The 25,213-nt window shown below is 34.2% G+C and overlaps 2 protein-coding genes across 4 annotated transcripts; one reads left to right on the top strand and one right to left on the bottom strand.

Annotated features, from left to right (window-relative positions):
• Positions 1 to 10,639: 10,639 nt before the first annotated feature.
• On the top strand, positions 10,640 to 12,918 carry PRPL28 (Ribosomal L28 family). Its single transcript, XM_006857384.4, has 2 exons — positions 10,640 to 10,971; positions 12,500 to 12,918. Exons 1-2 carry the CDS (start codon positions 10,716 to 10,718, stop codon positions 12,730 to 12,732), a joined length of 489 nt encoding a protein of 162 aa, XP_006857446.1. The 5' UTR covers positions 10,640 to 10,715; the 3' UTR covers positions 12,733 to 12,918.
• A 4,880-nt stretch (positions 12,919 to 17,798) lies between these two features.
• Positions 17,799 to 23,902, bottom strand: LOC18447282 (rho GDP-dissociation inhibitor 1). Of its 3 annotated transcripts, none has more exons than XM_020675304.2 (6): positions 23,747 to 23,902; positions 23,360 to 23,535; positions 19,960 to 20,023; positions 19,573 to 19,791; positions 18,262 to 18,386; positions 17,799 to 18,094 (listed from the first exon to the last, which is right to left on the bottom strand). In XM_020675304.2, exons 2-6 carry the CDS (start codon positions 23,519 to 23,521, stop codon positions 18,026 to 18,028), a joined length of 639 nt encoding a protein of 212 aa, XP_020530963.2. In that variant the 5' UTR covers positions 23,522 to 23,535; positions 23,747 to 23,902; the 3' UTR covers positions 17,799 to 18,025. The 3 variants fall into 3 exon arrangements, with proteins under 3 accessions (XP_020530963.2, XP_020530964.2, XP_006857445.2); XM_020675305.2 differs by having other exon boundaries at positions 23,818 to 23,885; XM_006857383.4 differs by lacking the exon at positions 23,747 to 23,902 and having other exon boundaries at positions 23,360 to 23,721.
• Between the last annotated feature and the right edge of the window lie 1,311 nt (positions 23,903 to 25,213).

Below are 25,213 nucleotides of genomic sequence, written 5' to 3'. Positions count from 1 at the left end.
TAATTATAATAAATTCATATAATTTTATTTTTATTATTTGAATATATTAATAATATTTAATTCTAATTTTAATAATTCTATATAATTTTCATAATTATAATTAGTGAAACGATACTATTATTGTCGTAATACATGAATTACTGCATTAATATTAATAAAATTGTAATAAAAATAAATACATATTGAAAAATTTATAATTAGAAACATATAATTATGATATTCATAAAAAAATCATATTTACTTTGTTATTATTTTATTAGTAATATGTTATAACAACTAAAGACATCATCAGTTTAAATAAGTTTATTATTATTTTTTTTAATTTTATAACTATATTTAATATCACCTGTAATTTTAAAGAATTTGAGTTTTTTGAAGTATGGTAATTTATATGTTTTGAAAGAAATATTAAAAAATAATACGCATTTGGCATTTTTTTTTGGTAGAAGATACTCTTTCTATGATATACTTTATTTATGTGAGATTAGACCCATGCTTTAAATGTGAATGGGCCTTCATTTATGTATGATTAGGCCTATGCTTTAAATGTGAATAGGCCTCCATAGATGTCCTATATAAAATGCTTTATTCCAATTACCATTTGACGTCAATTTTCAAACTTTATAGTTCAAGATCATCCCTAAAAAAACTGTAGAGTTCAATATCCTTTTGAACTTGAATGAGAGTTAATTGTAATATTTTTTAGTTAAAGGATTCAAAGGTTGCTATTGATTTTTACTTTAATTTGAAACATTGGAGGAGACTAATGGTAAATATAGTTAAATTGGGTAACAAACCAGTATTCTCTCTTATTCTCATTCCTATATACTTAAAAAAGAAAATATTCTATATCTGTTTTTTTTTTTTCTCATTCTCCCCTTTTCTGTATACTTATCCCCTCTAATTCTATTTGAGCAAATATTCCATTTTTGAGTAAATATTTCTATATCCCCTCTAATTCTATTTTATCTTTTTATTTAAGGATGTTGTTTCTATAAATATGCACCTCCAAATTTTATCATGTAATTTTGATATTAAAAATTCTTAAAAATAATTAAAAATCTATTTTTATATGTAATTATAAAAGTTTAAACTTCAAAAATGGCTATCATCAAGTAGATCTATAAATATTTAAAAATCTTAAAAATAGACGGTTGCAAAATGCACTATTTATGAGACACAAAATCTTTTTTGTTTCATATTCATACATCTCGAGGTCGAGATGATCAATTTGTGTCACAGTTTCACTATCTCTCAATCTGTCTGCAAATTGAGATGATCAATCTGTCTCACAGTTTCACTCTCTCTCATTCTGTCTCAAATTTGCAGGCGTTCTTTCTCTCTATTTGGGAATGAAGGGCATGATGATATAAACTATGGGCGAGATTAGTGTTTACAATCTCGTACTGGATTTGTTTGTTATTGATTTACATGTGGTTTCGGTCTTATTCCAAGCTCAATAGAATGAATCATAACAAATGATAAATTATAGTGGCAATCAATAGAATGAATCATAGCAAATGACAAATTATAGTGTCTATTAATCAGGTCACTCTGTTTGATACAACAATTTATCAGATCATTTCTTGCTATCCATTTAGTAGGATTTCTATTTATCATCATTTTTTCTTGGTTCGTTTGAGTATTTTATAAGAGTTTTGGGTTCATTTAGGTTCAACTTTAGAGATTCTCATAGAACTTAGAGGCTGCGAGCCTTCATTTAGGATCAACCTTAGAGATTCTCATAAGACTTAGAGGTTGAGAGCCTTTTAATTTTTGATGTATTGAACTTCATCCTGCTCTTTACTTTTTCTTTGGAATTCTAAGTCATGGCGCATGTGGATTTAACCCTTGGAATCCAATCACATCATTCTTATGTATTGCTTTTAAGTTTTGGTGAAGTTTATGTAAGTCACCCTCTTTATACCGTCAGGTTTTTTTCGTTTTCCATTTTTTTTTTTCAAATTTGTCTTCGATCCGATGTTAGAAACATCAAACCGCCTTAAAAATAAAAAAAAATGAGGTCTAAATGCAGTCCAATGCTTCTAAAAACAACGGACTGTCTTAAACCTTCAAAAAATACAGTCCAAACGGACTACATTAACCAGAAGAAATGAGCTCTAAATATGAAACATTGGACCGCCTATTAGAATTTTTATTGAAAAAGTTTATATAGAGCCGAGGACCTAGGCAATCAAATTTGAGCCCATCTCACTAGAAGTTGTTTTGATGCCCAAATATCCTCAAATTGATCATCTCGACATGCATGGACATGAGAAAATATGAATTTGAAGTTTTGAAAATAGTGTATTTTGTGGTACGGTGATCCTAGGACTTATGCAAAACTTTACTAGGGGAAAACAATTTATTTAGAGATAGATAGGAAAACAATTTATTTAGATAGAGATGGATTTTTTTGTGTGTGTGTAATAGATTTGAATGTTGCATCGATATTAATGGAGATCTCATCGCAACTAAAGTCCTAACCAATATGTATTTACTAATGAAACCAAGTGGTCTCTCTCACTACCACCAACAACCCCCCACCACCTCCCTACAAAAAAAAAAAAGTAAAAAATAAAAAAATTTAAATTTAAATAAAAATGAATGAGATTTATATAGAGACGAGGCTCTAAACACCTACAAATAGTGTTGAAAATGTGGTTTCAATATTGAAAATCTTTGTGATAGCCTTAAAATATATTTTCATCTTTAATTATAAAATTTAAAGATTAAAAAATAGAGTAGATCGAGCAGATCTATAAAAATTTGAAAATCTTGAAAATTGATGGTAAAAAGATGCATTATAAAATGCACTATTTCCAAAATTTGAAATCTATTTTTTTTCTCATGTCCATGCATATTGATGTCCCGATGATCAATTTGAAGATATTTGGGCATCAACACAATATCTTCTAATGAAGTTTTTGAAGTGGGCTCTAATTTGATTGTTTAAAGCTTCGGCTCTGTATACACTTTTCCATTAAAATAAAATAAATTCTAGTGCTACAATATTGTCTGTCTACTTGTTTTGTTTTTGTTCATGTTTTTCATGGGATTTACTCTTTATCACATATGCATAAACAAACACAAGAACTTATATAGAGTGTGTTCGGTGTCTTGTTAGATTTCATAAGAGAGAAAATTAGGTGTCTTGCTAGATTTATTATATACAATGATGTTGTTTCATCAAGTTGCTTAGTATAAAAGGAACAGTATATAAAGAGAACTTATTTTTATTAAAGGTACGGTTTGTATAGAGCCGAGGCTCTAAACAATCAAATTAGAGCCCACTTTCAAATAGTGCCGTGAAATGGAATTTCAATACTGAAAAGTTTTGACTAGCCTTAAAATATAGTGCAGATCGAATAGATCTATGAAAACTTGAATAACTTAAAAATTGATGGTTCAAAACTACGTTACAAGATATACTATTTCCAAAACTTGAAATCTTTTTTTTTTCTTCTCAAGTCCATCCATCTTGATATCCAAATGATCAATTTGAGGATATTTGAACATCAAAACAACCTCTTACCGTAAAATTTTTGAGGTAGGCTCTAATTTGATTGTTTAGAGCCAAAGCTCTATATAAACTTTTCTCTTTTATTAAAGGAGGCGATAATCCCTTTTGTTCACCAGATTTCAAATTGGGTGGTTGTAGGAGTGTTATTTACTAGACTTAAAGTTGAAAAAAGAAATTTATCGAAGTTTGTGGCACAACCTAAGCCATCCAATTTGACTTCCAATAGCAAGAATAAATATAATAGTCTCCTAGTATACAATCTTGACATAAAATCACTCATTTGTTGAGGATGTTTGGTGAGAAACTTTATCGGATTTTCAGCATGCTCAATGGTACACCACCACCCAATTTCAACTAAGATAGTAAGTGGTGAATGTGACTTTTTATACACTGATAGACATTCTTATTGTTCTTGATTGTTTTAGATTACTTTTTTAAGAACTTCCATGGCATTTCCTGTCTTCCTCTTGGGAAAATATTTTCATTGCTTAGAATTTTTATTTGGATGTAACAAAAATGGGTAGGAATTTGCCCTTCCAACAAAACATAAATCCCTGTAAATTCTCATTGATCTTTATTTATTTATTTAGTTGAATTTTAACTTGGGACTTGACATGGATATAACTCTAGATGTTTGTAGAATCTTGAATCTATGTTAGGTAGGCAGCCAACTTAAAATCGTGCCAAACTTTTCATGAATCCTGAATCTATACTTCTCTTGATAGAGAAAATGGTAGATCATGACTTGTGTAGGATGTAACTGATCCTAAATACTTGAAAAAAAAGTTTTGATGATAATAATGATGATGATAACGAGTTTTTTGCGCCTCTTTCTGTCTCAATATTAAACAAGTTTATTAAACTATACATAAAATATCAACAATTTGACACGTCATCATTTATCTGAAAACATTAGGGGTGAGGACGGTTGGGATCGGGGCTGGATTTGACCAAATACAGATTCGGATCTACTCAGATCTAGATCTGACTTCGAATAGTATACATTGGATTTGGGTACAAATTGGATTTTGGATCTAGATCTGTATCCTTATCCAAATAATGTACATCGGATCCAGATCCAAATAATATATCGGATTTGGATTTGGATCCAGATTATATATCATTTAAAAAAAATATATATAAAATAAGAATTTAGTATTTAAAAAATGGGATTGGATCTTGATCTCGATCTGGGTCAGGTCCAAATCGGATCCACTGACACCCAAAATTGATCCGCATTTTAATCCGGATCTGGTTTTTAGATCCTGATCTGAATTTTGAATCCAACTCGGATCTAAATAGGGTCCGGACTCCGGGATTCACATCTGGATCAGGTCATTTCTCACCGCTACAGTTACCATATCCACTATTCTAAGAACATTTACAATTTATTCATATTATGTCTTTTGCATTCTTTTCCTGTTTGCATTAGTTTAGGGATCCCCCCATGCTCCTTGTGTGTGTTAGCAGCACGTAAACAAGGGAAGTTTAACAAATCATAACTAAGACTTGAATTATTTAATCGGTGGTGGTCTAGACCTCAAGCCACATTTTGGGGCATAGGCCCTAGGTTTCTAGGGCCGGGCCGGGCTGGGCTGGGCTGGGCCAGTCCTGTCATGGCCCTTACCCAAGACCTGCCCGTCTTGGCCTGGCCCTCAGGCCACATTTTGTGGACTATAGTTCTTAAGGTTCGAGCCAAAACACCCCGCCCATTGCAAACCCTAGTTTTCGACATCAAAATTGTATTTAATAGTAGATTTTTTAAGCAAGGCTTTATTTATTTAATAAAGCCTGAGCCTCATATAACCCGTGTCATTTATGTTAAATAGTTCAATTTTGAGGTGCTCCCCAATAGTCTTGCTAGAGTTTTTGGTTCTCTACGTTTTTACACCTCTCTCTCTCTCTCATGTTTCCGGCGCCCCTCTTCAGCTGATGGAAAATGGCTTTTATTGATTCCTAGGACGGGTTTTATTGGAAATTTTTTATTCACCCTATTCTTCATTTGTGTATATTATCTTTGCGCTATCAATTCAGAAGGCAAAGGGATTTGGGTTCTAAGGATTCAAGGCTAACGCCTATATATGGGAAAGAGGCCTGTTTGTGTATACGTGAGATTAAAAGACTCAGTCTGAAGTGGTCAAGACGGCTTTTTCCACTGATTTTCATCACTTCTTGTTGATGCCAAATTCCAATAGCATTACACTATGCCAACCCAAATTGGAATTTGGTCCAAAACTAGCTGAAAATGTTCAAGTTCACTTTTTCAATGTTGAGCACATCAGGGAAGTGTTTGCATTGATAGAATCAATCAATACCTGAGACCAGTTGAAAAACTAATGGCTACTCATCAAAGTCTTGCTGATTTTGATGAAAAGAACCCACCATTTCCTAGGAGTTCTTTTTCAGATGGACCCTATAACGAGAACAATCAAGACTCTAACAATGCAATCATTCAATCTTTTTGAAAGCATGGAATATTGGTCGATGCTTCGAATCTCATAGAAATAATGACTAGTATTAGCCTGATCCTAGACTTCCATTCATGTATAAGCATAATCAGTGGTTTACGTTGAAAAGAGCAGTTAAAAACTCACTATCTCTACTCTAGATGACATGAGTGCTAGTGGTTGTCCCCCTGATGCTATTACATATAACACCATAATCAGAAGCATGTTCTCGAGAGGAAAGTTCAATCAAGCAATTGCTTTTTGGTTGAATCAATTGAGAAATGGATGCCCCCCACAAATTATAATTTCTATTATCTTGGTTGAATTATTATGGAAACATCGTGGTATGGAACAAGCGATGGAGGTCTCAGATGAAATGGAAGTCAAGGGTTGCTCGTTGATGTAGTTCTGTATAATTCTCTTATTAGTTCTCCTTGTGAAGCTGGTAAGTTTGAAGATGTTAAGATGGCCCTTTATGATCTCTTATTGAGGGGGTTAGAGCCCAAGGTGATAAACTTTCAACACTCTGCTCCATTGCATCCTTGGCAGATGGCCAGAGGATGAAGATCTTTTCTCTATTATGGACTGTACTTCAAATAACCGAATTATGATTACTTACAATATATTGATCAATAGCCTGTGCAAGTCTGGTCTACTGGATCGGGCAATTGATTTCTTGGCTCAGATGGTCTCTCAGGGATGCTCACTGGACATAATTACCAATAATACATTTTGTGGTTGCTATGTGCAAGTGGATGAAGCTTTGCTGTACTCCATATTTTAAAATGCAAGGATGTTTCTCCTGTTCAAGTTACATATAATATTGTGATTGATGGTTTGGCAAAGAAGGGTGATATGGGAAAAAGCTTAAGGTATTAGATGAGATGATTAGGGTGAGAATTGAATCTGATGAAATCGCTTATACTTCGCTTAATTGGTGGGCTTTGTAGGACTAATATGGTGGAAGGTTGTGAACATGTTAATGGAGATGGTAAGAAAAAGATTTAGGCCTCAAATCGGTACTTATAATACAATGATCGAGGGTTTGTGCATTGGGAACAAGGTGGATGTTTCTATAGATATACTAGATGTGATGGTTTCTACGAGGTGTAGGCCTAATGAAGCGACTTACGGTACATTGATTAGAGGTGTGGCTTCTGCTGGTAAGACAAGAGGCCATTGAGCTGCATATAAAGCTTATAGAGCGCAAGGTTCTTAGGAAAGATGTCTGAGAAGACTGAATATGTCGGTGCTGTCCTCTCAACAAAATTTTTATGGAGAAAGCTTTAAGTGGCCCCTTCATTTTCCGACCAATAGCTAGTCTGAATCTTCAGCTATGCTAGGTATTTAATTATACTTTTTTTAAAAAAAACTGTTTATGAGCAGCATCCTGTTTTTCCTTAGATTATTGTTGCAGTGTATTTATTATGAGAAGTGGAATGGCATGCTTAGATTGTGAGAATGCTAGATTTTAATATCTATGCATTTTGTCAAAAATATTTGGAAGCATTTCTAAGACCATGCCCTAGTGACTATGGCCTAGCTGATCCTATATTTTTTTAATAATGGACATAAGCTGGTGCTTTGAATGATTTATGCATTTATTCATTGAAAAGAATATGGGTGTGAAGTACACATATTTTTTATTCTTGCTCTTCGTGTGTGCGTGTGTGTGTGTGAGAGAGAGTATATAACAGGGCGTGGGGGAAATTATATGCAGCAGGGCAGGGGGCGCCATTTTTAATGTTTCGTTTATGATCGCTCTTGGAGAGTGACATGGAGGAATTTAGTACATTAATCTTCTTCCCTCTGTATTATCTTCTTAATTGTCAAAGAATGAACTCGTCAGAAGATGCTTCAACTTCTTAAATCGTGCAAAACATCCTAAATTCTGATATTCCGCAAAATGCTCAACCTTTCGCTTCGCTAAATAAATTTTATAGCTTCACTTCAATTGCCTGGAAAGTCCATATTTCCATGAGTCCCGCCCCCTCACATCTCTCATTTTCTTTCTGGTGTTCGTGTATCACATGGCTCTCACCTTTGTGTGTGTATATTCGCCCAAAATGTGTTCTTTCAGGTACATGGAGATAAAGAGGCCATATGGGGCAATCTAAGTTCACCTTGCTATGAGCTTGGGAATTCAGTTCCAAAGTACACCGGACACTCTGTGAATTGCATCTCAAGCAATTGTTACGTCAAAAATATTTTCTCTATTGATTAAATCATTGGTGAAGAAAATTATATCAAAAGATAGATAAAATTAATTACATGTAGTGGGCATGCTGTACACTTTATTGAGGCAGTTGCTCTCTGTTTCTAGTTCTTCAAGGTCTTCTCGTGGTTCATAGTATGCTCTCTGAAGTCTCTTCTATGCTCTAATGTCCAGAATCTTGATTCTCCAAGTTCTCTAGGATCTCAGGTTCAATTTCTAGAACTCAAATCTCCAAATTCCATCCTTTTTTTGAAGTGTTGTCGGAGTTGTATTACTATAATTCCAAAATTACAACTGTTGGATGAGAGCATGGACAAAAAAGTGGTGCTTGAGGCAGCACAATATAAAAGAAATGGTGCTAGCGAGAACACATTGTACAGCCGACGTAAATACATACAAAGAATGAAAAATGTGGACTCATGGACAAAATGACTGATTAGAGTCCACCAGAATCCTGGTCTATAGGTCCCTCCTTTGTTACTGATCCGCTCTAGAGTTGGCCTCCTGCTAAGTATGCCGAAAGGCGATGTATGCAAAAGAACGGAAATATGCTAAAAAATGTAATAGAGTCGTAATGGGCATGGGCAGGTGGAAGCACTAGAAAGCAATGACATTTTTTGAAGGGTGCAGTTTTGTAAGGAGCCTAGACTCTAAATAATCAAATTAGAGCCTATCTTCAAATAATGTCGATGTGATTTCAATATTGATTTCAAATTGGACTTCTATTCACACTTGGGCACTTTATTGTACATCCTTACCCTTTTCAGATTTATCTGCACAAGGCGTAAAGAAGTGGGTACTTTGCTTTGTTCAACTCCCACATTTAGCAAAGTCTCCCCATATTGGTTATTGGGTTATGCCGACTCCCACGTTTGGAGGGCTATCGCATGAGAGTTACAATAAGTATTATTTCTTATATATGGAGGTTACAATCATTATTAACCATTAGATATAATATTAGATTATTGGGGATTAATCGATCATTAGGTATTGAATATTGTGATACATTTTAATATATCTGATTTCACATCTAATAGTTAAAAATGGCTATGACCTCTTTATACTAAAAGTAGTATACAAAATATAAAAATATGCTATCCTTTTTAAGATATACATTTGAAAGTAACTTATAAATTTTCAAAAGGGAAAAGTTTATATAAGGTTCCAACCTTAAAATGTAGAATCACAGATACACCTCAAAAATCTATCGGAAATGTTGTTTTAATGTTAAAAAAACCCTCTAAGTGATCATCGAGATGCATGAATATAAAAAAAACAGTTTTTGAGTCCCGAAAATAGTGCATCTTGCAACACATTGTCTAGACCATCCATTTTCAAGATTTTCATATATTTATAGATCTACTTGATTTTAACCATTTTTGGAATTTAAAATTTGGTAATTAGGTATGAAAATAGATTTTAAGATAATACTGAGTATTTTTTACAACAAAGTTGCATATTATAATAAAATTTTAAGGTGTGCCTTAATTGGATCGTTTAAGGTTGCAACCTTATAGAAACCACACCCTTTTCAAAATAATTTATTAGTAATTTTCATGCTTTAAATTTCAAAAGCTTAGATATTGCAGAAATTGGTCGTGTGTGGTAAAAAAAAATACGCTATCTATTTACTCCTTTATGTAAAACCCTACCTAGAATTAATTTTAGGACCCCAAATTTTGGGAGTATAATCTTTTCAACGATTAGCCTCAATAAGAAAAAATTAAAAATTCCAATTGCACATTTTATACACTTGAAAATAATAATGTCGGGAAATTGAATAATAATCATCCAATTTTTAGATGGTGAGATTTAAGAGTTAGAAAACATATAATTCAAATTTTTTATTTGGGTGTGGTTTCTATAAGGTCGCAGCCTTAAACAATCCAATTAAGGCGCACCTTAAAATTTTATCATAACATGTAATTTTGTTGTAAAAAATCTTTAGTATTATTTTTAAATCTATTTTCATACCTAATTAGAAAATTTTAAATTAAAAAAATAGTTAAAATCAAGTAGATCTATAAATATATGAAAATCTTGAAAATGGACGGTCTAGATAATGTATTGCAAAATGCACTATTTTTCAGGACTTAAATTTTTTTTTTTTTTTCATATTCATACATCAAGATATCGAAATGATCAATTAAAAGGTTTTTTCAACATTAAAACAACATTTCCAATAGATTTTTGAGGCGCATATGTGATTCTACATTTAAGGTTGCAACCTTATATAAACTTTTACGACAGTTTTCAAAATTTCAGATTGAAAAAATCTTCCTAGTCAAGTGATCGAGGGAAATAGCAAACTATACGCGCCCCGTGTGAGTACGGCTCGTTACAATTTCAGCAAGGACGTTTTCGACATTTTATTGAAAGCGTGCGGTAATTATCGTCAATTTCGGAAAAGATTGGTGACCCCAAAAGCTCATCGTGCGCTTCTGCTCTCAGGATAAGCGGGCAGTTTTTCAAAAGAAAATCTCTCTCTTCTTTTTCATCATTTTCTCTCACTGTATTTTCTCATATTATCATGGCCGCATCGCTCCTGTTTCGCTCTTCTCTCTGTATAAACCCTAATCAGAGTTGCTTACATGGAGCACCTTTCAACCACTCTTCTTCTTTTTCTAAAGTGTCTATGAATCATTCAAAATTTGTGCTTCCGATTTCAAAGCGTTCAGAATTAGGGTTTTCGAGCTCTCAGCTGAGTGGCATTGGGATTTCATTCGGTGAAACCCTAAGAGGAGCCGTCTCCACCACCTACAGGCGGATGATTCAACCAGTTGCTCGTTAGTAACTCTCTTTCTTTGGAAAATTAGTCCTTTCTCATCTCTGAAAATGCATGGTTTTATTTTAAATTTTAATTCATACCAAGCATAGTTGGATAATTTGCAGGGTTTGATAATGGTAATTTTCTCTTTGATTTCTGTATGATGAATTGTGGTAGTTCCTATTTCCTGTAACTTTTATTCGTTTCTTTGATAATCATTAATTATTTTTTATAATAATACAAAAAATTTAAGCTCCATAAAAGCCCATCACCAATTTTTGATCATCAAACCCTTATATCTAGAGAGAGACTTTAAAATGGAGGAACGGATAATGTTTTGACAGAGTTAAAAGGAATTGTGAGAAATCTCAAACATTTATTTGAACTTGCCATTGTTAATTTCATTACTGTTTATTTCACAATAGTAATTTATCTGGCAATTTCCTTCACTCAAATTTATCTATTATTATCTTCAAAAGGGTATGGTTTCTATAAGGTTGCAACCTTAAACAATCCAATTAAGGGGCACCTTCAAATTTGACCATAACATATAATTTTGATGCAAAATATTCTTAGGATTATCAAAAAAATCTATTTTCATATCTAATTATAAAATTTTAAACTCCAAAAATGGTTAAAATCAAGTAGATCTAAAAACATATGACAATTTTGAAAAGGACGGTCTAGATAATGTGAGGTAATATGCACTATTTTTGGGACTCAAAATCCATTTTTCTTTCATAATCATACATCTCGATGTCAAGACCCTCAATTAGAGGGTTTTTCAACATTAAAAAAACCTTTTCCGATGGATTTTTGAAGTGCATCCGTAGTTCTACATTTTAAGGTTGCAACCTTACATAAACTTTTTCCTTTTCAAAAACACTTAAGTAGAACGAAAATGAGGAATTGGAAAACATGGAGAGGGGGTGAGGGAGCCAGAAGGTTCACTTGAGGTAGTTTGCACTGAGTTAAAAGAAGGGCGAGCAGAAGCTTCACTTCAGGTAGTTTGCACTGAGTTAAAGGAAGGGGGAGCAGAAGCTTCACTTCAGGTAGCTTGCCTAGCCTCCTGGTTACAAGAAGGGAAGCTCTCATAGGCTTTCAATGATTTTAAGCCGGACAAGGCATGCTATAGGCTTTCAATGAAGGCGCTTAGACATTAAGGATGCAATTTCAAGTGATTTGTAGTTGATATTTACTGAAAGAAGTCTGAAAAATAAAACATGACAAATCACAAAATTGTGGTGTTAGGCAAAATCTTTTAGGATCTAACTGTCTTCAAACTTGCAAACTCAGAAAAACTGGTAGTACTCAATAACTATTATTGTACTCGTTTCCTTATTTTTTTCCTGACGTCCTCTGTCATAATCAAACTTTTAGGAATATGTTTTATTGGCATCATGCTTGTGCTGAATTGTAGATTTCTGTTTTAATGGTTTTTTCTAGTTTTGTGGGTTTTCAAAAGAAGAAAAAGGTCATGAAGCAGTTCTATCTGAGATAGTTCTATTCTAAAACAAGTTAATGTTATTTTGTTCTTGGTGTTTCAGGGCGCGTCTGTCGCTTTACTGGTAAGAAGGCCAATAGGGCAAACAAAGTCTCCTTCTCCAACCACAAGACCAAGAAACTTCAATTTGTTAACCTTCAATACAAGAGAGTTTGGTGGGAGGCAGGTAAACGCTATCTCAAGCTTAGATTATCAACAAAAGCTTTAAAGACAATTGAAAAGAATGGTTTGGATGCTGTTGCCAAGAAGGCCGGGATCGATCTCAGAAAAGAGTAACAACTCTGCCCATCTATTAGCTCCCACTCTCTATGGATTGTAATCCACCATAAAAAAGTGAGAGAAAAGATTCAAATCATATTTTCTGGGTTTTGTTTTCCAATTGGTTTGAGCAATTTCTTGTTAGAAGACTGGTTCATGTATTTACTTCCCTGTTTTGGCAATGAATTTGTATTATTTTTTTCAGTTATTGATTTTTCTTTCTATACTTCTGTTTGTGGAGATTCTATCCAGTTTTAGAACAATGTTGTTGCGCCTACTGATCAGAGGTCGGTTTGACCCAGACCATAGAACTAAGTGGGTTTATGGGTTTGAGAAGCGGTCCGAACTGGGTCCTCTGCCTCTGAACCAGCTGGTTGTATAAGTGGTTCTCCTATCTTTCCTGCTCTGAAATGTTTGATTCAATTGATTCCTATTTTGATTTCTAGTTTCTTCAGTTTTTTCTTCTTTTTCCCATCCTTCTCTTTAAGGAAGATCTATATCACTTTGAACGGATGTTATTGATTTTCATCATATTTAAGGGCTTTTTAAGAGAAAATCCTTTTAAGATTTTTCTTTAAGAAATAAGAGCTCATGAGATTTTATTTTTGACGTTGGCCCTCCTACTTTTTATAGAGGTATAATAGACTGATTCTCTTTTAAAAACAAAATTTTAAAGCTTCTCATCTCTTACGTTTTTTGCCATGGTTTCTATTTGAAAAGGGATTGTCTGCGAAGAGATCATTTATCTTTTGTACTTGGAGGTCACGATCTTTCTTTATCTCATGTTCTCTTTCTAAAAATGTGAAAAGATGCAAAAATGAGGTTGGGGTTGAGAGAGAGTGGGAATAGACTCCGTTCTCTTTCTAAAAAATGTGAGAAGATGCAAAAATGAGGTTGGGGTTGAGAGAGAGTGGGAATAGACTCAAAAATGAGATTAGGCTTTTAGCGAGGAAATATGAGATGGGGGAAGGGGTTAAGTTTCTAAAGAGAATGTGATTGGAGGCAAAAGTGATTAGATTTCTAAAGAGAGATTATCATATGAGATAATATTTGGGTTGAGTTTTTAGAGAGAATGTGGTAGAAGAGATGAACATGATGTTGGGTGATTTGAAAGCGAATGTGAGAATATGGAATAGTGAGTCGGGTTTTAGAGAGAGAATGTGAGAGAAGAGCTTAAAAAATTAGGTTTTGAGCGAGGCAAAAAAGGTAGGAAAAAACATGGGAAAAAAATAGTACCAGATGAAAAAAACGAGACTAAGAATTTATTTTTAACAGGGGGAAAAAATAGTATATATGCCCCACTACAAAAAGGAGTGGAGCCAAGGTCAAAAAAGAGTTTCGATAAATCCAATATCGTAAAAAAAGAACCTAGTAAAGCGTTTTTAATTAAAAAAACCCTCTATTTAATGTGTGAAATTATAAGTTCTATACAAAATGAGTGGCTGTGATTGTTAGGAAAAGTTCTGATAAGAAGTCTTTAAAGGAGAATATATACGGCGAGGTGGGATTCAAATTCTGCTAGCCGTTTATAGAGAGGATAATAGCAAAGTTAGTCCACTAATTTGTAAATAGATATCAGAGCTATTGCATAACTTTAAGCAACTGGTACCCTAGAATTCTTTGTTGCAGTAGAGAGGACACATGCTCAAAAGATTTTCAGACCCTTACCTTAGTAAGATCCGTTTTGGATGAAGTGATTTTTTTGCCATTCCTCCATGGAATGATGTATTGTTTGGAGGGATAAGGATGTTTGTATTATGTGATTGTACATTGCAAGGCTATTTATTTGTGGCACAAAGCATACAAGACCAACTGCTTTTTTTGTTAGTGCCACAATCAATCACTGATCATCATCATAAAAGTTTTTTTTTCTAACTGATGAGGTTGGCGACATGAATGCTGATATGTCATTTTGCTCTATTAAGGATCTTACTTTTAATAAGATCATAAGCCTTCATATCTTTTCTCATTACTTCCAACCAACTCTAAAATGTTAATAGAGGGAGCTATAGGTGTTTTACATAGTTCAAAATTTTTTTGCTGGTTATCCAAAACAAGGATAATACCACACTGTGTTTTACATTTAACAAATCAACCACAACCTTCTTATATGAAAAGTAAGTAGTTTTATTGTATGTTTTTTATTTTATTATAAAGGAGCAACTGTATTTCATTACATAGCATAATTAAAGTATAATAAAAAGAAAATAACAAAATTTTGTATGGTGATTTTGTTATTCCTTTAACAAGTGCCATTTCTTTCCTTGGTAAATTGGTAACAAAGGGAAAGCTTTCCATACGTCACTACCGGCTAGATATAAGGAATTTATATATGCCATCTTTTTTTCAACCCTTTGATCTAAAGGGATGGCTAAGATGACACCAATCGCAATGCCATACCTAACTAATATTTTATTTTTAGCTTTTGTTCTGCATATCATATCGACACCAAATTTAAGACATCCAATCCTCTCATAGGTTTGTACCTATTAAAAATATTGAAAAAATATTTTTGACACGGAATTCAAAAGCATTTTGGTTATTTTATTTATTTATTATAAAAACATTTTTTAATATTTCTTTTAAATGCACGACATTGAGATGATCACTGTCACACACATCAAATTTCATTTTCATGTGATGTGTAAAAAAAATTAAAAATAAAATACTATGAACCGTCAAATCTAGATCAAAAGTATCCCAGCTATCCATTTAGATCCAACAGCTCGGAGTGAGTGGCGTACATAAATTCCCTGTGCCCAGTGACAATAGAGAACTTTCACTTAATTCTCCCATAACAATATGCCGACAAGGGCAACGGTGGTTTTCATCATTTTGCAGCAAGTAAATGAAAAATTTAAAGCACCCCTCAAACGCAAAATATTTAAGCGAAAATGGTTTCCCATACTCCAAAACCAACTTTGAGGGGGAGAGGGACCCAAGAAAAGCTCTGAATCAGTCTCTACCCCAAAACAAACCCCTCAAGAAAAGATTTAAAATTCCCTACATATTTCAACTCCATGCCCATTTCAAAGTTTGATTTGGGTTTTTATTCTTTTGGGTCGATTTAAAAAAAGGGTGGGTGAGCTTTATTTGGTTATCCAGGACAAACTTCATGGGTTTAAACACTTGTCCTCCCAAACCCAAACTTATGTGTCTAACACTAAGCCTAAACCTTACAGGACAAATATGTGCTGTTCTTCTGAATGGATTGTAGATTTAAGCGATTTGGGGCTCCAAATCAAATCTTAAATCTTAATTGAAGAAATTGGGGTGGGGTTTCTAAAAAAAATCTCCTCATATAGGGAATAAAAAAAGAAAAAAAAAGAGAAAAAAAGAAAAAAAGAAAGAAGATTTTGAGATAGTCCCCCTAAAGTAGTTTTTGAGGTGAGAGGGGCACCACGAAATACCAAATTTTGGGGCACTTGCGTGAACATCCGAAATTTTCCCAATACCGTACTTCACATAGCGTAGTATATACTTCGAAAATTATGGACATCCCCCTGGACCCTAGTTTTTAGAGCCCCTCGCCCCTAAGTAAATGTAATGTTTAGGATACCCCCTATATCTCATTCTTCTCTCATTTATTTTTACACTCACCCCACTTCTTTTTTTGTTTTTTAAATGAAGCTGGTCCGACGTATAGTTTTCAAGACCAACTTTTGGTTTCTATTGAATCCGATTGACACACATTATGCTGGATTGGATTGGCTTCATTTAAAACAATGAATCCAGTCCAACACACTCTGTGCATGAACTACTTCTGGTCCCTATTGAAGGTGCTCCAACACATTCTGCTAAATCGGCTTGATTATTTTTCTTAGGGAGAGAGATAAGAGGCGCAAGAAAGTGTATCTTGCTGGGGTATATTATCAAGATATTATATTATTGAGGCACTAACAGACCGCATAAGAAATTTCTCTGATTCATGTTAATCACTAGGTTTAGGAGGTTACATCCCCAAAATTTAAGGTCCTAAGAAACTCCCATATAGGAACTTGCCAAGGGGAGTGAATGTCCCATATGCTCCTTCCCCAAGAACAGCATGCAGTCTTTTTGCTAAAGTTTAGAGACTACAAATTCTTTGTATATCAACAGAAAACATTTCCAAAAATGATGGAAACAAGATCCACAGGGAAAATTGGTTGTCTGATTAAACAGCAACCTCACAAGTTCAATGTCTATTCCAGCCTTCATAAAATTGGATTAAGCTCCCTCACAAGTTCAATGCATGTTCCCGTATAAACAATGAATTAAGCACTATCAAAATTTCAATGCCCATAGGAGCTCAATAACATTGGATCAAGGAACTGGACTTTATATAGCTTTTATGAACTTATAATGCACAATAAATACCAATAATTATGGTTAAGCTTGCAACCAAGGTTGTTCAACACCAGTACTTTAATCATGCTCCATATATGGTTTGATTGCAAGAAAGGGTATAAAACCCACAATGATGTGGGCGCTAGGTTACAGAGGCACCCTTTTATTTTTTATTTTTTATTTTTTCACTTAGAAATTCAAATCAAATGAATATTTGTGTGTACATGCATGGTGCACTCAATAAAAGTAAAATACAAATAAGTGCATACAAAAATTCCCCAAAATGGCCGTCAGCATTTAAGGATGCTTCAGTCAATTTTTTATTGGAAATAATTTTTTCTATTGGTGTGCCCTGTAAAGATGATGGAGCCCCATTTTTCATGTAAAAATAATTTGTGAAAAAAAATAAAATTTATGGCTCTCGACCAGGCGCAAAGTCCATCTTAACTATTGATGGGTGCTTGTGCACCACTCAGCCTCCACATAATGTGGATGCTATACCATCCCTATTTCAATGCTTTTTTAAAATGCATTCCCCAAGTTTGAAGTGCTTTATATCTGTTGGCAAGTTCAATTGTCATGAGAATCAAAATTCGAAAAAATCATTGATGAGGCCAATTTAAGGAAGTCTATTGCTGATTACTTGGCAATATGCTCAAAGATCGCCAGTGTTGATCATGTTTATAGTTATGCTTTTCGTCAAGAGCCTGAGAACACGTGCATTAAAAGATGCAAACACATTTACCAGGAAAAACACATTTCAAATCACAAACTTACCATTTATGCGGGGTTTGAAAAATTTTAAGTTTAACAAAGTAGTGTGATGCTAATTTACTGTAACAATAACTTGTACACAAGCCACACCTGCATATGTTGCCTATACAACCACCAACTGGAACCAGTTCCTAAAGTGTCCTGAAAATAATTTAACAAAATAAAGCAAACCCTCAAAATACGAAGGGCACAATGTGTTCGTGGCAACTCGCTAACAGCTCTTTTTGATCTCAAAGGAATAATCGAGTTCCAAGTGACATCTTTTATCATCATCTTCAAACTGTTTAAACAATCAGGTTATTCAGTTAGCCCAAAAATGCAAATTATTGTCAACAACAATGATGGATTAATTTAGTCAAACACAAATTATTAGTCCTCTAGAATGTGTTTGCTAAGAAAACAGACAAAAATTCTTTTAAAAAAAGAAAAAATTCTAATAAGGCATACCTTAAGCTTTGCTGAGTAAACTCCTCGAGCAAGAACTCCAGATGGAGTCGTTTCCTCATCTAATGTGTGTGTATATGGCTCCTGCTGGGGTGCAAAAGTCCCCAGCATACCTTTGCTCTCATCGACTGCAAGCCCCAATTCAAATAAATGAGAGAGACTTTCCCTATATGTTCAGTAGTAAACTATTAAGATGAATTAAATCTCTCTCTCTCTCTCCTATCATAATGAGCACCACCAATTGCACTCGCAAATACATGCAGTCAAACCAGATTAATGCATGCATGTAGCAATCATACAAACCCAACAGAATGCACTAGTTAGACACACATTAGCACTTTATTTGCTATTGGGTGCACACATTTGGCAACATTATCTGACAGTTTCCTTACAACTTCATTGATGATAATGAAAAAGGCATAGACATGAAATTTTACGAGCTATTCTACCATAAATGATGGATACATATGGAATAGGAAACAGCTATGTCAAAATATTCAAATGCATATGGAAGGCATGTCAACATGCATATATGAAGTCCATATGCACTTCACCTATGCGTATATATTTACAGGTGTTTCTCCATATGGATGATGCATAGGTGCACAGGCCATGGTTGGCATGAGCAAATACATCTGAGAGGGCTCTTTCCCTCATAGCTAGTCGCAACCATGTGGGGAGCCAAGGGTTGCTGGCCGATGGCTAACTCAAACGAACTGCTATGGGATGCTGAACTCTTTTGCAAATTGTAGCAAAACTGTGCCACATTTTGCATGCATGTGAGTGAGTTTTTATTTTGTTTATTTGTTTTTAGATGAAAATGGTGTTGAGGTTTTATGATAAAGTCTATTAAATTTTTTATCAACATGGCAGTAAGGTTTTACGATAAGCGTGAACATAAAAAATAGATGAAGAGCTCGGACAGGATCAACAGATAAAGAGGAACAGCTATTGATTGGGGTGTCTGGTCAATTTCCATAACCAAAGCAGTGTTTCGGTACATAATAAGGAAAAATAAATCATTTTGGTTCCTTATGTAAAGCTAGGGGCAGCAATGGGCTGACCCAGCCCTGGCCCTAGTCCCTTTTGGGCCGGCCCGAGCCCCCGAAGAGGCCCTAGCCCTGTCAAGGCTGGGCCATGCCAACTAAGATACAAGTAAACAAATGAAAAAAAATAAGGAAAAAAGGGGCTGGGTGGGGCTGTGCTGCGCAAGCCCTAGCCCAGCCCCAGGGCCACATTATGTGGCCCAGGCCCTAGTAGGGCCATGCCAACCGGTCCATGGCCTGCCTATTGAGAAGGAAAAAGTATATATACCTCTCACTCCCCCCTTCCATACAGTGTTGGAATAGGTCAATCCTGAGACAATGTTGTATTGAACTTTGAATATAAGGTTGAGATGATACCGAGATCCTTCTTTCAGAACAAAGGAAATATTGTTTTGGTTCTCATTGATTGATAAAGAAGTATTCATTTCCGGACAATTGTCTGATATAATTCCTAGTGATAGGAACGTAACTTCAGCTTCTGTTGGGCCTGAAACCTCAAGGAGCAGTTATGTTAATTAACACAAGTCATGTTAATTACAAAAAACTACAAAAGATAGTATACTTTCATGTAGAATGCACAGAATAAAGAGGACAAAAAAAGGATAATAAGGGACAACTCTTATTGATCAAGAAGTGACCAAACTTGAATACTAACCATTCAAATTAGTGTCCACCTGCCCAAGCAGCTTTTCTTTCCATCTCCTTAAACTCTCATCATCCTGCCATATGGGGAAAACCGTTACAAGAGTGGAGAAATTCTTAAATGAGCTCAACGGTAATTTCCTTCAGGGATACTGTTTTTTTTTTTTTTTTTTGAGAATTGCAGGGATATTGGGTTTATGCTTCAAGAAATATCTATATGTGCATCACCCAGCATGTCTTTAGAGTATCTCTATGTACATCACCATGTCTGTATATTTTGTACATTCAATGTGTAATGCGATAACAATTCAAGGTGTTTACTGTGGATTCATGATCATGTGTGAGAGTGCGTGCAAGCGTGCGCACCTACACAAGCTTCTCCCTCATTTTGTCGTTCCTTTCTGAGATAGATTTCATTAAAATACAACAAATGTTACACATACAGAGATTGAAATGAGAGTGTGGATTACTAATCATAGGGAGCAGACATGATTTTCGATGTCACAGGGAAGAGACAGGAGAGAAGGTCTAGTAACATTCGGAAAAGAAAGGTGAAGGTAAAGTATTGCCAAGAGCTAAAACTTCTACCCAGAAAACCCTTTCTAGCTAGAGACCAGCCCCCTTAGTTATTCATTGAAGAATCTCAATCCCCTCAGGCCAACATTTATATATTTCTCATTATGATACTAATATATTATTTATACAACATTCTTGAGATAGATAATTCTGATAAATTACCCATTCTGATATTTAACATAGCACCAGCAGATTTGATTACCATATCATCATTAACACAATTCCCTAAAACCGGACATTGCCCAGTGATATGCCTCTCCAGCCTCTTGAAGATCGACAAGTGATTGTGATGTCATGTTCAGGTCAATAATCTCGACTTCTAACTTGAATATCCTAGGATCCATTTCAATTCCTTCAGGAAACTACAGTTCATTGGATATTTGTATCTTTTTTTCACAACCAATGAAAAATAAATTGTATAATTTTTCTCAGTTTTCGCTGTATCCAAACAACTAGACAGTAGGGATAAAATCCTTCAATAGGCTTTTCATCATGTCCTGTAGTACACCATTGTGTCTTCAAAAATTTTGTATTCTTAGATACCCCTTTCCCAAGCAAAATACGATCTTGTAAGCTTTCCTACATTTTCAAACATCATAATACAAACCCATAACCTACAAGAAAATATAAAAAGCCATTAGATACCACTTCTCAGTCTATGCCAAACAATTCATTACACAAACTCATTAAAGATGGCCTGCTTAATGGCCACTCACAAAATTGACAATAATGCTGCTTCAAAAGTCTCATATCTTCCCATATCCCAAATGGGTTTTTCAGAAGTCCAGGAAATTTCAACCTCATTCTCCATTAGAACCAAGCATCTTCCATTGCCTTTCACTTATTAAACATGATAGACACTTATTTATGGAAAATTTCATGAAACATAATCTCGTCATCCAGGTTTAAGGATGAATTCATAATGATATTCTATCATATAAGGTGGCTAGTGATCTGCCAAAAGATTTCTGTTTGTAATAAGAGTGAACATTATGTGCATTTTTACATCACATAGGGGCCAAAAACTTGCAGGTTCCTCAGAATCAGCATTTCAAATACTCTTATATACAAGAGTTGTATAAGATTCGTACATTCAAGATAAGGTTTAATTTAAATCTAAATTTTCATTAAAGAATACCAGTTTAGTGTTTTTGCATACTATCTTTAGAAGGTCCCAAGAAATTAGTTTAATGTTCTATAAGGAAGGTGCAAATAAATTTTGTCACTACAAAGTGATAGCATTTCTATAGAGTATAGACAACTACATGCTAACTTTGTTCTCCCAGTGCTATCATTTAGAGGGGTTTATTGGTCCTTATACTACAAAGCAAACTAGAAAAGCTTGACCATACTATTTACCAAAATGGCAAAATCTGACATTTCAAAAATGAAAAAACACAAATTTCCTGCCATTAGCTGCCAAAGTTCCAAACTAAAAGCATTATATTAAATTCCCTAGCTATCTTTTATTTTACAACTTCAAAAGCATTATACAAATCAGAATTTCAATAACAAATCATGCATCCATTGCAACTCCTAAAAATTTAGATGATTTCTGAAATTCCTCTACACTAACTATCCATGACATGCCAATATTCATATTTACATGTTCACAAGCAGGGCATTGCTCGTGACACTAGCATCACCTAAGCTGAGAATAAATTCAACTTTAGAGGGAGCTAAGGAGTTGAATGATATCAAGGAGAAACTAAAGAACATCATAAAACACTCAACAAGGAAATTATGGCATCAAATAAAACAAAAAAGAAAACAAAACATGGAAATAAAGTATTAAATCGCATACCAGTTCGCCCTGTCTTTATGGCATCAAATTCAGACTCTGGCTCACTCTTTCTAATTCTAGGTCCCCGAAACAAATGTGTAAACTTCCGAGATCGATATTTGCGTCACCCATTCATCGGCAAACAATTTTATTCCCATTTATTTACATACCCCAATGCACTCAATACTTCAAGCAACCCAAGTCTGCCCTTTCAAATCATTATAGCTTGTGTATTTCAACATGCCAAAACAAATGCAAGCATACACCACACATACCAGGACATGGGGCGGTGCTTAATTATCACAACAACCAATGTTTCCTTCTCATTATCATTATACACCTATAAATTTTTTTTGGGTAATTTAGTGGGTAAGATAGGCCCCTACCCGTTTTGTTCAATAGATTGGGGAATTACATTTTGAAGGTGTTAATTGGGGGTGTCAGCGGTAGGAATGAACACCATGATGTGGTAACTGGGTATGAGGATGCTACCACCACTACTCCAACCCCTTTCCTACCTACATATCATATACATTAATGCCCACATTGATACATTACACACTACACATGTATGAGAAGATACAGTTAATGCTCATAGGAAACAAAGGTCCATTCTTCCACATGCATAGATAGACATGCCCAGTTAGATACATATACATTTGAACATATATGAATGCAATTGCAGTGATGCCAAACCAAGAGTAATTTGATATTGATTCATCATCGCATGCATATGCATACCCAAAGATTCATGCTCATGCATCATACAAGCTAAGAAGCACATGTTGCATCCATTAGACCAAATATCCTTTCCACAATCATAGCTATGCACATAAACCGGTATACCCACATACACAGAAATATAAATAGACATGAATACAATCCAAGAAGTGTTTATGCCGAGATTGAAATTCTCTTTCCTCCACTGCTGACTAGACAATATTCACATTTACAAGCAAACCCATACATACATATATAATGCATGCATACATAGATACATTCATTCACATACATAGATATACACGCACATGTGCATACATAAAAGGGGGCTCACCTTGTCAAGCTCCAACTGTTGTTTTAGAGGGAGAAGAGGTCCAAGGACAAAATGGTCATCTTTGCTTTCTTCAATATCATCCTCTGAATCACAAAGGGAAAGCTGAGAGGCCAGCTTTTCAATCTTTGCATCCCTCCTTGAACCAGAGCTACTTTCCTCCATTCTCTCTCTAAGAACTAAGAACTCAAAACAACAAGAACACCCACGAAACAAAGCAGCATTCAAAAACTAAACCCACAAAACAAGTGCATTTAAATTTCAAAACGAGACTCAAAAGCCAATACTGGTCTACTTTAGAATGTCTATAGTAGGCTTTTTTGCATGGAGAGAGAGAGCAGTTGTCTACTTCAGTTGTGCATACAAGAGAGAGAAAAAGAGAGATTATACCCAAAAAGTAAAGAGAAAATGGGGACCGACGAGATTTTGTTGTCGAGGAGAGAGGCGCTCGGAAAACTCACAGAGAGAGATAGCGACCGAAGAGAGAGGAATTCGAAAACTTTTTAGAGAGAGAAGGGAAATTTTTGTAGGTATGACGCAAGATACTGTATATATCTAGTGTGAAGTTTTTATAAGGCCTCGGTTTTATGAAAACAAAAATAACGGCTCACCTCAATCTCTATATCCAGAGTAATTTCACCAACAAAAATATCTGGTTTTAAAATCAATTTTTAATACAATAATATAATTTAAAACTCAAAAAATTATACAAATATTGTGAGAATATGAACACTTATTTTTAAAGATGAAATGAACGATTTAGATTATTTGTTTTAATATATATTCTTTTAAAAGCTTGAACTAATTTTGTTTCACAACTATAATGTTCAATCCGAGATGATCATGTAAAGTTTTTTCAATGCTTAAATTGCATTTTTTTTTTATGAATTATGATGTAAAGATTTATTTATTTTAACATTGCTGCAGCCGTATTGTGATACTTTCTCTGTAATGCGTGACAGGCGGAGCGCGTGGTCACGAGTCAACACCATTAGAAGTTACTATGACTTTTAAATGAGGATAAGATTTCAAAAAGGAAAAAGTTTATATCGAGCCAGGGTTCTAAACAATCAAATTTAAGCTTCTTACAAAAAAAAAACATTAGAAGAGGTTGTTTTGATGCTCAAATATATTCAAATTGATCATCTTGACATCATGATGTATACATATGAAAAAAAATGGATTTAAGTTTTGGAAATAATATATTTTGTAATGTATTTTTGGACGGTCAATTTTCAATATTTTCAAGTTTTCATAGACCTTTCGATCTCCACTATTTTTTAAGCTTTAAACTTTATAAATAAATATAAAAAAATGAGTGTGGTTTTCATAAGGTTGCAACCATAAACAATCCAACTAAGGTGCACCTTCAAATTTTATCATGATATATAGTTTTGATGTAAAATGTTTTTAGGATTATTTCAAAATTTACTTTTATATCTAATTATAAATTTTGAAATTTCAAAAATTTTTAAAATCAAGTAGATAAATAAATATATGAGACTCTTGAAAATGGATGGTGTATATAATATGTTGTAAGATGCACTATTTCTGAGACTCAAAATCGTTGTATTTTTTATAGTCATAAATCTCGATGTCGAGATGATCAATCACAAGGTTTTTTAACATTAATAACCCTTTTTGATGGATTTTTGAGGTGCATCCGTAGTTCTACATTTTAAGGTCACAACCTTATATAAACGTTTTCCTAAAAATATATTTTAAGTCGATCACAAAGATTTACAATAGGAAAAAATTTATATAGAGCCTAGGCTCTAAACAATCAAATTAGAGCCTACCTCAAAACTTTCACTAGAAGAGGTTGTTTTGATGCTCAAATATTATCAAATTGATCAT

The sequence above is a fragment of the Amborella trichopoda genome, chromosome 7, assembly GCF_054954075.1.
Source record: "Amborella trichopoda isolate Santa Cruz 75 chromosome 7, AtrichopodaSantaCruz75HAP2 v2.0, whole genome shotgun sequence".
Lineage (NCBI taxonomy): Eukaryota > Viridiplantae > Streptophyta > Magnoliopsida > Amborellales > Amborellaceae > Amborella > Amborella trichopoda.
The sequence above is the reverse complement of the archived record's forward strand: the minus strand, read 5'-3'. Positions and strand labels throughout refer to the sequence as shown.